At 35.1% G+C, this 14,175-nt stretch overlaps 1 protein-coding gene across 3 annotated transcripts in view; it reads right to left on the reverse strand.

Annotated features, from left to right (window-relative positions):
• Positions 1-311: 311 nt before the first annotated feature.
• LOC117323419 overlaps positions 312-14,175 on the reverse strand; it is a 95,552-nt gene continuing 81,688 nt past the window's right edge. For 2 of the 3 annotated variants that reach the window (XM_033878633.1, XM_033878632.1), the window contains 2 exons: positions 12,621-12,709; positions 312-1,688 (listed from right to left, as the gene is read on the reverse strand). In XM_033878633.1, the coding sequence (XP_033734524.1) occupies positions 1,566-1,688; positions 12,621-12,709 (212 nt within the window). In that variant the 3' untranslated portion in view covers positions 312-1,565. The remainder of the gene's footprint in view (positions 1,689-12,620; positions 12,710-14,175) is intronic. The other variant, XM_033878635.1, reaches the window with a different exon arrangement.

Raw genomic sequence — 14,175 nt, forward strand, 5'->3', positions numbered from 1 at the left:
TGTGTGATGTCACCTAAAGAAAAGTCAATGTAGTGTCACCTTATACCAAGTGTGTGTGATGTCACCTAAAGAAAAGTCAATGTAGTGTCACCTAATACCAAGTGTGTGATGTCACCAAATACCAAGTGTGTGGTGTCACCTAATACCAAGTCTATGTGGTGTCCCCTAATACCAAGTGTGTGGTGTCACATAATACCAAGTGTGTAGTGTCACCTTATACCAAGTGTGTGTGATGTCACCAAATACCAAGTGTGTGTAGTGTCACCTAATGCCAAGTCTTTGTGGTGTCCCCTAATACCAAGTGTGTGTGGTGTCACCTAATAACAAGTCTATGTGGTGTCCCCTAATACCAAATGTGTGTGTGTGGTGTCACCTAATACCAAGTGTGTGGTGTCACCTAATACCAAGTGTGTGTGATGTCCCCTAATACCAAGTATATGTGGTGTCACCTAATACCAAGTGTGTGGTGTCAACTTATACCAAGTGTGTGCGATGTCACCTAAAGAAAAGTCAATGTAGTGTCACCTTATACCAAGTGTGTGTGGTGTCACCTTATACCAAGTCTGAGTGATATGTCATCTTGTACCGTATAATTTTATATCAAGCCTGTGTGATATCATCCGATACCAATTAGTCTGTTTTTGTATGGTATCATCTAGTGGTGATGTAGTCCGAGTCTGATGTCATTAAACAATGAGTAGAACAAAGATATATTAGAGATGTGACCAGTTGTCCTGATATACATTTCATTGCTCAAACAAAAATAGATTTAATTTACAAAATGATTTTATCCAATATAAGTAATGGTTCTATACCAAAGGTTAACCCTAAGCTATAAAACACATGAACTAGTACACACATACAATGTAATAAAATGTCTGTAGCATTTTGCAAAACAAAATCATTACAGGGGGAGATAAGTCTTACAAAATGTAAATCACAGATCAATACTAGAGCTACTGCCACTGAAATGTCAGTTTTAACACCATAGCTTATGAGGAAACTATCACACCCTCAAATGTTAGGCTACATATGGCGGCCATAACAATCATCTATGAATAACCACACCTTATACTCACAAGTGTGACAAGTCGTCATGGAAACAAAAAGAGTAAAATATACTTTGTCATGATAACATAAAAGCATATTACAATACATTTCAGAATGACAAGGTAATGGTGATAATTTGCTGTATTACAGAAGATTTGCCCGCGGATGACAGTCCTCCCACAGGAACAGATGTGTCAGGATGTAAATGAGTGATTACATTGTTGGTGGTGCTGAGTGTAAGAATCCAGACTGGTAGCACCGGCTGATCTAGCATGTCATTATAGTTCACCAGAAGGTGGCCACTGGCTGAAGCAAAGTGACCGCTGGCTATCTATTATCAGGCCTAATCAGGGCCAGTTGATAAAGGTGGTCAGCCACTGTTGTAAAGATGGTCAGCCACTGTTATAGCTAGGGAGTCCCTACACTGACTATACTGTCTAGAGCTGTGAAGATCAATCAATGAAGGGATGTGGCTAAGCAAGAGTCCACTTTATAGTGGACACTAGTCATAATGGTCACTGGTCTCGGTCTTCTGCACTTATGTTATCCGAGCTGGCCACACGGCTGATCTCCTGAACCAACTCGGCATGTTCATCAAGCATCTTCTCCAGGTCCTTCTTACGCTGTTCTGCGTTCTCCTGCAACGATAATGAACATGTCCATATTATAACATAAATCTCCCAAAAATGGCAATACTGACATTATAACACCAATTCTCTTATAATGACAATACTGACATTATAACACCAATTCTCTTATAATGGCAATACTGACATTACAACACCAATTCTCTTACAAATGGCAATACTGACATTATAACACCATTCTCTTATAATGCCAATACTGACATTATAACACCATTTCTATAATGACATACTGACATTATAACACCAATTCTCTTACAATGGCAATACTGACATTATAACACCAATTCTCTTACAATGGCAATACTGACATTACAACACCAATTCTCTTATAATGGCAATACTGACATTACAACACCAATTCTCTTATAATGACAATACTGACATTATAACACCAATTCTCTTATAATGACAATACTGACATTATAACACAATTCTCTTACAATGGCAATACTGACATTATAACACCAATTCTCTTATAATGACAATACTGACATTATAACACCAATTCTCTTATAATGGCAATACTGACATTATAACACCAATTCTCTTATAATGAAAATACTGACATTATAACACCAATTCTCTTATAACGAAAATGACGACATAATATCACTAATCTTTATGGGACTGTATATATACATGTATAAAGACTATTTTTTACTATATGACTTCCCTCATTTCCACATTGCAAATCAACATATCAAAATTCATAATGTGATTTTTATGATTCTCTTAAAAGCTTTCAAATTCTGATGCATCTTAATTCAAGATATTGCTATATCCTTGTAAAAAATGTTACAAATGTCAATGATGAAATATGTAAACGAAACAAATATTGATAAATATGGATCTTTAAGAACCATTCATTATATTTTTTTCAGCTTTATCATGCTACATTAGCCATGAAATTTATAATTGAACCTGATACATTTGTATATACAGTACTTTGAAATACTGAAATTGCATGTCACCAATATGGAAACATCTAAGGCAATCTAGAGATAATTGTCCTGCTGAGAAAAGATTGACATCAGCATGCAATATACAGTTTTTCTGAATAACTAGTGGTAGTATCAACAGTATATCCTACAGCGACAAGACACGGCATATCATCACAATGTATACAGACACCAAACAGTCTATATCATGCAAGCATTGATTAAACCTCTACACAATTTATATATAGGCATGTAAGCTATGCTGGAAAAAAAACATGTATTACTGATGTACACTGTCATACAAGCAGCTTAGGTATACAGTATATGAATACTGAATAAATGGCATCGGTCAATCACATGACATTGGTCATTCATTGCTTTTAAAACCACCACCTCTAAGTATGCCATCTCCCTCCCTCACTCCCAAATCCTTATACATCCAGCCCCGTAACCTATTCTTATATTCCTAATCTCCTATTATCTTATGTTTTTATTTTCATTTTATCGTGTTGATTAACCAGTAGCCCCCATTTACAGATTTTGTATTTTTTATTTCTATATTAGCAGTTTTAAGCATACTGTTACTTGTGTTTTACACCTCATTTGTCACTGGTAAATTCATCAAGACAAACAGGGACCGGTAACACACCTGTGTCACACCTGTATTCCATGTGTACACACCCATATCACACCTGTGTCACACCTGTATTCCATGTGTATACACCCATATCAAACCTAACTGTGTCACACCCATATCACACCTGTGTCACACCTGTATTCCATGTGTACACACCTGTGTCAGACCTGTATTACATGTGTACACACCTGTGTCAGACTTGTTTTACATGTGTAAACACCTGTGTCACACCTGTATTACATGTGTACACACTCATATCACACCTGTATTACATGTGTACACACCCATATCACACCTGTGTCACACCTGTATTACATGTGTACACACCCATACAAAAAAATGTACCACACCTGTATTACATGTGTACACACCCATACCACACCTGTGTCACACCTGTATTACATGTGTTCACACCCATATCACACTTTTAATCTGTACAATGATTGTATCTAATTTTCCATCTTTAACTAATAAAGATATTGACTAAAAAAAAAACAATTCAAATTTTGATTGAACACAGATTCAAATGATCCTATGAAAACAAAAGATGCAGGGAAAAATCACAATTTCATGCATTGCAGATTTTCTTGATAAAACAAAAAAAAGAAAAAAAAAAGAAATGCTGTTTGAGTTTAGAAAAGACTTGTTATACACTATCCAGAGTATATCCTGTTTGTGTACACCTGCTTCTTACAACTGTTTGTTTGTACCTCTCTCTGACGTCTGTACAATGTATCTCAATTGTCGGCCATTAAACTCTTTATATTCTTCCCTTTTTACAGCACCAGAGACTATTAATAACAATTTGGTAAGATGCGGCTGCCTGTATTTGGTGCCTGCTAAGTTTCAGACAGCTGGTCAATACTGTGTGACGTCTAAGGTCACCCTACCGAAAATAACTTTTAATCTGTAAATATATATAGGTATAGATACCATTCCCATGTAAATGTCAATGTACACTACCAGCCTAAGGCTCCAATGTTCTCCCTCAACACACAAACATCCAGCAATTTTAATAATTCACAAAAACTTGATGAGTGCTATATATATATCTAACTATGTTAAAGTTGAAAGCCAGGTAAAAAGTCTCCAGTTTAATGAAGTAATGCCAGCTGAACCCAAATCTAAAAAGAAAAATTGAAAATACTGTACAATGAAGATATTTTCTTTGTACCGTATTTGTTTGATCTGATAATTACTCAGTTAAGGGTTTAGATATCAGAGGATGGCCACAGCCGAGTTTATCAAATTATTGTTTAGTAAGTGATGACGTAGGGTACAATGTTGGAATTCTGTTGTCTAAGGATTCTTCCCAGCAGGTACCTCTTCTCACTTATACATCTACGTAGGCAATGCTCACATCAAATGAAAGTGTTTTTCCAAATCGAATTGTTGGCCAGTGATAGATTACATAGGTCATGCTACAGGTGTAAATTCTGATGTACAACAAATAAAATCTATCACACCTGTGCCAAATATATACATTTTTGTATAAAGGGTACTAGCTCTCAAGTATGAGGTTTGGATGTGACTTCAGAATACTCAAAAACATCATCAAGACCAATTAGGGTTTGATCTTTCTGCTGAAATATCACAAAGTAAAGACATGATTGCTTTCTACAATAACTTTCTAAAACTGTCTTTTGCAGGGAAATATATAGTCACGCAGCCACACTATAAGATACAACGTTTCAGGGGACATGCATCAGTTAATTAAGTCTGTAATACATCTTGCCATGCTATACAGTACAATCCAGTAGCAGTATATATTGTACAGGTCTGTTCCAGGGACATAATAATATCTCCACAGAAGTTCAGCTTATCTCTACAGTACAACACACATGTATCTCATCTAGTGACATAGTCTAATATCTCTGTAGTACAATGCATCTCTCCCTGGGACATAGTCTAATATATCTGTAGTACAATGCATCTCTCCCAGGGACATAGTCTAATATATCTGTAGTACAATGCATCTCTCCCAGGGACATAATCTAATATATCTGTAGTACAATGCATCTCTCCCTGGGACATAGTCTAATATATCTGTAGTACAATGCATCTCTCCCAGGGACATAGTCTAATATATCTGTAGTACAATGCATCTCTCCCTGGGACATAGTCTAATATATCTGTAGTACAATGCATCTCTCCCAGGGACATAGTCTAATATCTCTGTAGTACAATGCATCTCTCCCAGGGACATAGTCTAATATATCTGTAGTACAATGCATCTCTCCCAGGGACATAGTCTAATATATCTGTAGTACAATGCATCTCTCCCTGGGACATAGTCTAATATATCTGCAGTGTAACATTGCATCTCTCCCAGGGACATAGTCTAATATCTCTGTAGTACAATGCATCTCTCCCTGGGACATAGTCTAATATCTCTATAGTACAACGCATCTCTCCCAGGGACATAGTCTAATATATCTGTAGTACAATGCATCTCTCCCAGGGACATAATCTAATATATCTGTAGTACAATGTATCTCTCCCAGGGACATAGTCTAATATATCTGTAGTACAATGCATCTCTCCCAGGAACATAGTCTAATATATCTGTAGTACAATGCATCTCTCCCTGGGACATAGTATGATATCTCTGTAGTACAATGCATCTCTCCCAGGGACATAGTATGATATCTCTGTAGTACAATGCATCTCTCCCTGGGACATAGTCTAATATCTCTGTAGTACAATGCATCTCTCCCAGGGACATAGTCTGATATCTCTGTAGTACAATGCATCTCTCCCTGGGACATAGTCTAATATAATTATCTTCAGTACAAAGCATCTCTCCCAGGGACATAGTCTAATATCTCTGCAGTGTAACAATGCATCTCTCCCAGGTACATAGTCTAATATCTCTGTAGTACAATGCATCTCTCCCAGGGACATAGTCTGATATCTCTGTAGTACAATGCATCTCTCCCAGGGACATAGTCTAATATCTCTGTAGTACAATGCATCTCTCCCAGGGACATAGTCTAATATATCTTCGGTACAATGCATCTCTCCCAGGGACATAATCTAATATATCTTTGGTACAATGCATCTCTCCCAGGGACATAGTCTAATATCTCTGTAGTACAATGCATCTCTCCTATGGAAATAGTCTAAGATGTCTACAAAACAGTCTAGTATTCTAGAATATCTGGGTACAACATCTTTTCTAAAGGCCATAATTCTACTAAGTTCTTGACTGTGTTATACACAGCTTATCTCAAAATTCCAAATCTAAATAAAGGGCACATATTTAGAAATATAAAATGTTGTGCACTATTCCACATCTATTTCCATTTAATAGGATCTGTTAAACTGACATGTTAATTAAGCATATATATATGTATGTAGAGATGTACGAGTTTCCTGTAAATTTTTGTTCTGCCTCTGAAAATGCACCAAGTACACCAGGCCATCACAGTACAGTATTTAAAAAAAAAAAAAAAAGTAAATTCATCAGTCTAACCAGACTTTAAACCCATGGCCTCCCTCCCATCTAGCCCCTCCCAGGTCTCCTACTGAGTTCAATAAAACCCCACTTACCAATTCCAACCTGGGGTCTGATAAGCATGTTATATTGTTTCAGGAGTGTGTAGTTAAACACTTGGATAGAGGCGATATGTTACAGTTCTAACACTTCAGTATGGAGATACAGCAGGTCGACTCTATAAAAAAATCTGTCCACCTTATCACTCCCCGTGTCCCTCAAATCTCTTTTTTGACGCTTTATGACTAAATATGATGTCAATCAGCAAATTTCTGACAGTTTTGTTAAGGTTGAATGACTCTTTTATGAGTTGAAGAAATATGGGGTCAGCTTTGTTAATGGTTAAATGGAAGTGATGGATTTCAGATGTTAATACGGGCAAAAATGCACTTGCAGCATACATCATATTGTACATATTTATGACTGCATATCAATCTTCTGCAAGACCAAGTATCCCTTGCAGTGCATAACATTTTTGTGTTGTTTAATTCTTGCTACACCCCTCTTTAAAGCATTAATCTGCCCTATCCATGTCCCCTTATACCAATGTATGATAGTTTTTTATGTCCAACCTAAGTTAATCTGTTTTAGGTCCAACAAAGTCAATTTACTTTAGGTCAAATTAAGTCAATTTGTAATAGATTTTATCCTTTTTATGTCAAGCTAAGCCCATGTACAACAATTTTTGTCCATTCTAGGTCCGGTTATTATATAACAGTTTTTGTCCATTCTAAGTCAAAATAAGCCAATGTATAACAGTTCTTGTCCATTCTAAATCAAAATAAGCCAATGTATAACAGTTTTTGTCCATTCTAAATCAAAATAAGCCCATGTTTAACAGTTTTTGTCCATTCTAAATCAAAATAAGCCAATGTATAACAGTTTTTGTCCATTCTTAGTCAAAATAAGTCCATGTTTAACAGTTTTTGTCCATGCTAGGTCCAGTTATCATATAACAGTTTTTGTCTAGCCATTTTAGATTATGAATATGTAAAACTATTTATTTCCATTATTGCAGATCAGAAAATGTCAGAGGACATTATAAGCAATCACTACCCATCAACCTATCGGACCAATCGCTGCAGGGAGACCAACCATTATAATCCAGCGACTACTGGTCGTGACATTTTCTTGCCCAGGAAGCATACCTTTACCAGGATGGGTGGGCTTAATTGGGCTTTAATCGGATGAGCTAGTTATTAGCTACAAATCTACTGAACCACTTCATCGGAAGATTTGGTATGCCATAACTCTATGGTATGTTGGTCGATTCAGCTTAGTGTTGGTAGGTCTGAGAAAAGTTTTTTCTCAGAAGGAAGTTTATAGATATATATTTTTCATGATATATGTGCTGTTGTATTGATCTGCACCTACTGTTTTGGAAAGGGATCAATCATACACATTATTTTATCAACATTATTTTTTTTTTCTATATCATCATTTTCAGCCTTAGTTTAAAACATAAATACTCGTTCATTCTAATATCTCTATATTTGAGAACAAATTGACTTCAGATACAGCAGTAGGATTTCGACAGATTCCTCAATAACTCTGCTTAAAAGTGCATCCTTTGAAAGATACGGAATAATGAAGCACACATTTTTTGAAAAAGGCTCCTAGCTAGAAGAAGGCAAAGGACTTCTAAACATTCCATAGTAACAAACTAATTGGTAGTGATTTATTTCCCCAAAATGCACAGGGACCTGACACCACATCCCTATCAATGGTCGATAAATATGTGCAGTATATGTATCAAAGTATATAGGGACATTGGGTGGGGATGAAGTGCCAATTCAAGTCCTTGTGCCTAAATGTTATAAGAAAATATCTTGATAGGGAAATACACTAAAAGAATTCTTAATGAACTGTTTGGCTTATATCTAACTTTCACTTCAATTTAGAATACATGTATTTCATTCTGCGGATTTTAGCACAAGGAAATTGGGTGACAAGAGTAGCCTATACCACCTCTTTGCTTCTAACTTTGCAACATAGCAATGCAAGTTATAATCAGATCACAATTATCTAACATCTATGCCCAAATTTTCTGTTTCATTTACTGAGAATGGAGGTAAAAATATAGGCCTTGCATATACTTATAGTGTATAATACTTACATACCTAAAATATTGTTATCTTTCATATTTTTAGTCTGAATTAGCAGATTTACATAACAGAGCTTCATCAGGTCCACTTAGAGTTCAATAGCTGAAGCTCCTGTTGAGCTTATTGAAAATGTGTTTAATTTGAAACCCTCAAATTTTAGTGCAAAACCTAATTAAAACAGATTAACATAATTAAAACAGATTAGCGGAATGATGAATTAGCACACCAACAATGATTGTCATAGAAACTAAAGTAGATAAACTACCATTAGTGCAATCTGAAAAATGCTAAAATAAGATAACTGCTGAAAGATATACGCTTATATAGTAACCGATACAGAAAAATAAGGCTTTCTGCCAGGTTATATCAAAGTCTATTTTTAGCATTAGTCTGTCATTAATAAAGCTACCACAGAAAAAAATCTCAGCACCTTGTACCTAAATAATCAATACCAGTCCAGCATGAAAAAATACATATTGTCTGTTGTCAATTTCATTGAATGATGGCTGAAGACCAATAGGTGCTTGTTTGTGTTTCATATGCCTGATCAGACAAACTCATTGCTGCAAAGCCATGTAAGGTGTTGATATGACCAAAAAACACCAATGACCACACATGTCAAAGTTATATACTATCAGATTTAGAATACACATCTTGATTGTCATAGAATTATGGAGAACCTCCATTCAAGTGCTTTATAAGCCAAGTCTGGCCATGTACACGTATATTTGATTGATTCTTACCCTTATAAGGGCAGTCATGAGGACATGATTGACAGGTACAGGAAACCCTATTTTCACACTGATTGACAATGATTGTTACATTAGACCCCCGCTGACCAGGACTATAATCTAATGGTGACTTGCTCCACCAACCCGACACATACAATCTGCTTCACTGGCTCTTTTTAAGATATTATTGATAAACGAATAAGCAAATCTGTAAAATTTCACCACAATCTTGTCAATTATTCATGCTTAATGTGAATTGTGTCACTGCAATTAGCTTAACTGCCTTATATACAACCAAGATTTTAATACCACAGCTTTCTTTTTGGAGACCAAATTCATGATGAAAATGGACAACAAAAATCACTACATGGGCTCTGATTATCGTAAATCCATTTATCGTACCAGATCTTGTCACTTGCCTTATATTGCCATGGTTACCATGACAGTCAATGGCAATTTGGATGGTTCAGGAATATGTACTAGTTAAAAATAGCCATTCCAGATCTGGGAAACTTTTCTGGGGAAAGACCACTGAATTCTGATCTGAGTGGTCAATGCTGGTATTAGGTATTAACTGACCAGTACCTAAACTGATGGACACGATAATTTACCACTCTGACCAACAGACTGATAGATATAACCCAAAATTTTAGAAAAGTACTTAGTAGATGTAAATATTTTATTGCCCCATCACTTGCTTGAATGATCAGTTCACCATTAAGGATTTATTAACCGTAGAATTACACTACACAAGTACAAAATGGTGATGTATTTTACATAACTTGAAATTTGACCAGTTATCGCAGACCTTCTGGCCATGCCTGACCATAGTAACCTCCCTTTTTCACAGTATATACATGAAGTGGTAGCCCTGTTCTGCTTTCAGGAGCCTTGACCTTAAGAACTTTGACCCTTACAGCATTATGGATCTAAATATAACATCTTATCATCATGTGATACACCAAAAATTAGACTTCCTTGATATCCTTTATGTTCACATGGGAATACTGTGTTCTAAAAGAAAAGTTGACAGATGACAAACAGACAACAGACAGACAGATATAAAGGAGCTATATCTTATGAAACATGGAGACATGCATATAACATCATTGATGAAAGGAAAACGTCACAATCTTTTCCTTATGCATCATGATAATGACATTGCAAATTACAGTGCACATGCAAACCTGCTTACAGGTAAGTAATTAAAACATGCTGTAAAAGCATGTTACCGAGTTAATAGGGTATTGTTGTTCAGGCTAATTACCTCGGAGAAACTGATGGTTTAATCTTCGTCTATACTTAAGTTAGCAGACCCATGGGAAGATGATCACTCACTTTCTCATTCAATCCTGCACAATATTTTTTTATTGCGACTGAATGTTGCTGAGAATTAAAACTAGCTTTGTTTACCAGCGACCTTGATGTATGCTCATCACAGCCATTGTCTTTTTATCCAAAATATTTTATCTTGTGATTGGTTCATGATTAATAGCATGCTCATGTAGATATAAAAAAAACAGTCCTTTGTCTGCGATACATAAAATGTCTGTTACAATTTCATACAAAAATGTTGATTGGACTTCATTAAAAAATAATGAGAATCTGTAGGAGAATTTTCATGCTCACACCAGAATTATGTCATACTGATTCATTTTAACCAAAGTTAAGTCATTTCTGAATGATGTGAAATCCGGATGATTTATGCAAAAAGTATTTCACATTTTAGAAGTAATTGAATTTTTTACTGGCTTATTTCTATTTGTTTTCAAAATTTACCATTGATTTATTGGTAAAAAAAGATAAGGAGATATTATAACTGGTCTGTATGACAGGAAAGATACATATATATCATAATAATTGATAACAAAACATATCTACATTATAACATATAACCAGACATATATACATATACATTTACGATAATCAATGATATCAAATTGCTTGTTGGAGAGTTTTTTTTACATTATTAGATTTTACTGTATTAGTTTTTAACAACAATGTTAATTTAACGTGTTAGTGATTATAAATATATGATGTATATATATATATATATAAATCTAAGAAAGAGTTAGTTAAAGCAGAAATTTTAGTCTTCAAATTAGTGGGGAATCATAGCATGTTTAAAACACAGCCACTTATCTATATGAACTGTTATACAACATCAAACACAATATTGTGTAAGAAATCACACGGAAAATTAATACAAGTACCTACAAAGGTTTTTAATCTCCTAAAATCTATTTAAGAATGATGTAGATTTTCTATGAATGATGATATGATCAATGCAGTAATGCTTTATTAAAGACTCAATTCTGTGTGAAATGTTCCTCAGATGCCGCGCGAGAGTGAACTGCAACGTTTCAAAATTGAAATTTTTGTAGCATCAACAACAAAGCTATAAGAACTGATATAAACTGAAAGATGAAAAACACACATATGACAGAAATAGATTGCTGGGTCTAAAATAGAAATGGAAATTATTCTGTGAGGCCATTTGTATCGGATCACTAGAAGGAATGTTCTGGCAACGTCAGAGGATTACTTGTATGGTGTACGAAGAACTACCTCAGATAACATCTGTACACTAGCTTATAACTGGACTATCTTATCAAAAATACAAATTCATGACCATGCGCATTGGTTTTCTATTCATCTGTATTTCACATAATGATCCTCAAGGAAATTCAAGAAAAAACATTCATTACGAGAAGACAAACAGGTGTCTTCAATGAAAATCCAAAATTTTACTTGTTGTTGTGCTTATGCAGTTCCAAAATATATGAACTTCAACATTTAACTAAATACTGCTGAAGAATTTGAGATATAAAAGTACAAATATATTTCCACCTGGTGGATGAAATGTACAACACATATAAATATAAAGTTTGTGTCCATGCTTTGTTAGATAGGGGAGGTTGTTAGACAACAAAAATGGCGGGAAACGATGGGATGTGCAGACGGCGACTACACCATAACATGCTACAGAAGATAGTGTCGGTGACTTTCGGTTTACCTTTATACTCTCTATGTAGGCCTGAGATACTCGGGACTTCTCTACCTTTTCACTAATGGAAGCTTTACGAACATTTCCTTTTAGAGCAGCTACAAATAAAATGTCAAATCATGTTGTAAATTTGTTAAAATGTTAATGTCATAAACACATCATACAAACACAATTATAGTTACGATATGTCAAAAAACAAGTCCTGTTATTTTCCTTGGGTAATCCACTGGTTATTTGTCTGCAAATACAAGTACAATGCCACTATATGGCACACTATTCATGCATTAGATTTCTTTCCAACTAAGAGTTATCTGTGTTTAAAAGAAGATCTTTAGTTATATCAGAACACACATCAACTTTGATCAGTGGTGTTATTATTCCATCACACCTGCATGTTTTGCAGTTTAAAACAAAAGGCTTAAAGAGCCTGTATAAGTATCACAGCAAATTATTTTCCATCAGCAGTAATATTGCAAATATTTTCCCTATTAAATAAAGCTGAAAGCATCAATGATAAGGAAACTCCCATGCTTATGTATCATATTTATTTATGAAACCCTGGTTCCTGAATAACGCTTCATAATTATCACGCCATGTCAAAAAATGATCAACGATTATGGACAAATTTCTCTTTGCTTCAAACTCTTTTGGGCATAAGCTCTCAGAAAAGCTTTTTCTAAATAATTTCTTTACACAATCGATCTCCTGATCCAAAAAATGATTTATAGCAAGTGTTGTTGAAATATGATTAATTGTTCTGAAGGAATATGCTTATTAATCATTACATATTAACCAATTTGATATCTTTTTGGCAAAGCCCTCAGAAAAGCTCTCTTTAAATTCTTTCTTTATACACACCAATTAATTCCCATGTCCATTAGGACTAAGGGTGCTTAGTGAAATCTATATATTTACTGTGTGATATGTGTGTTATATGGTATGGATATCAATAGTTTCCATGTTATGATCTATACGCTCCAGATCTAATCCTCATAAATAGTGTGACTGTGTGTGGAATTCCTCCACTTATGATTTGCAAATACATAAATGTTTGCAGAGTTGGAATCTGAACCTTTCCAAATTGATGACCCATACACTATATGTTCCCTTAGGCTGATAGAACCGCAGAGGCAATCATGGTAGCATGATTGTGCATATATTTATACCCATCAATTGGACATAATACATATGATTATTGGGTTGGATTCAGGATTACATCAAGGTACTCATTCAAGATGAATCAATTCTGTAAGGTACCAGCAGGCCAAATATTACAACTCTGGAATTCAATAGCCAGTGTTAAATGCAGCTGTCCTGTTACATACTTGGTGTCCGACACTGGCCAAATTTGACCTTTTGACCTTAAAAACAGGTCAATGTATTAAGATAAATTCATTAGACTTACAACTTTTGAAGACTTAATCCTGGTTACTTATTCACCAAAATGTCATGACCCTGGGTCTTTTGAAGAAGTTGTTCAAAGGAATATGATATCGGAGTGGTTTATCACTTAAAGCATGACAATCTGGGCGAGATACAAAATGTGATCTGATTTGTATGACTT

This window comes from Pecten maximus, chromosome 3 (assembly GCF_902652985.1).
Source record: "Pecten maximus chromosome 3, xPecMax1.1, whole genome shotgun sequence".
NCBI lineage: Eukaryota > Metazoa > Mollusca > Bivalvia > Pectinida > Pectinidae > Pecten > Pecten maximus.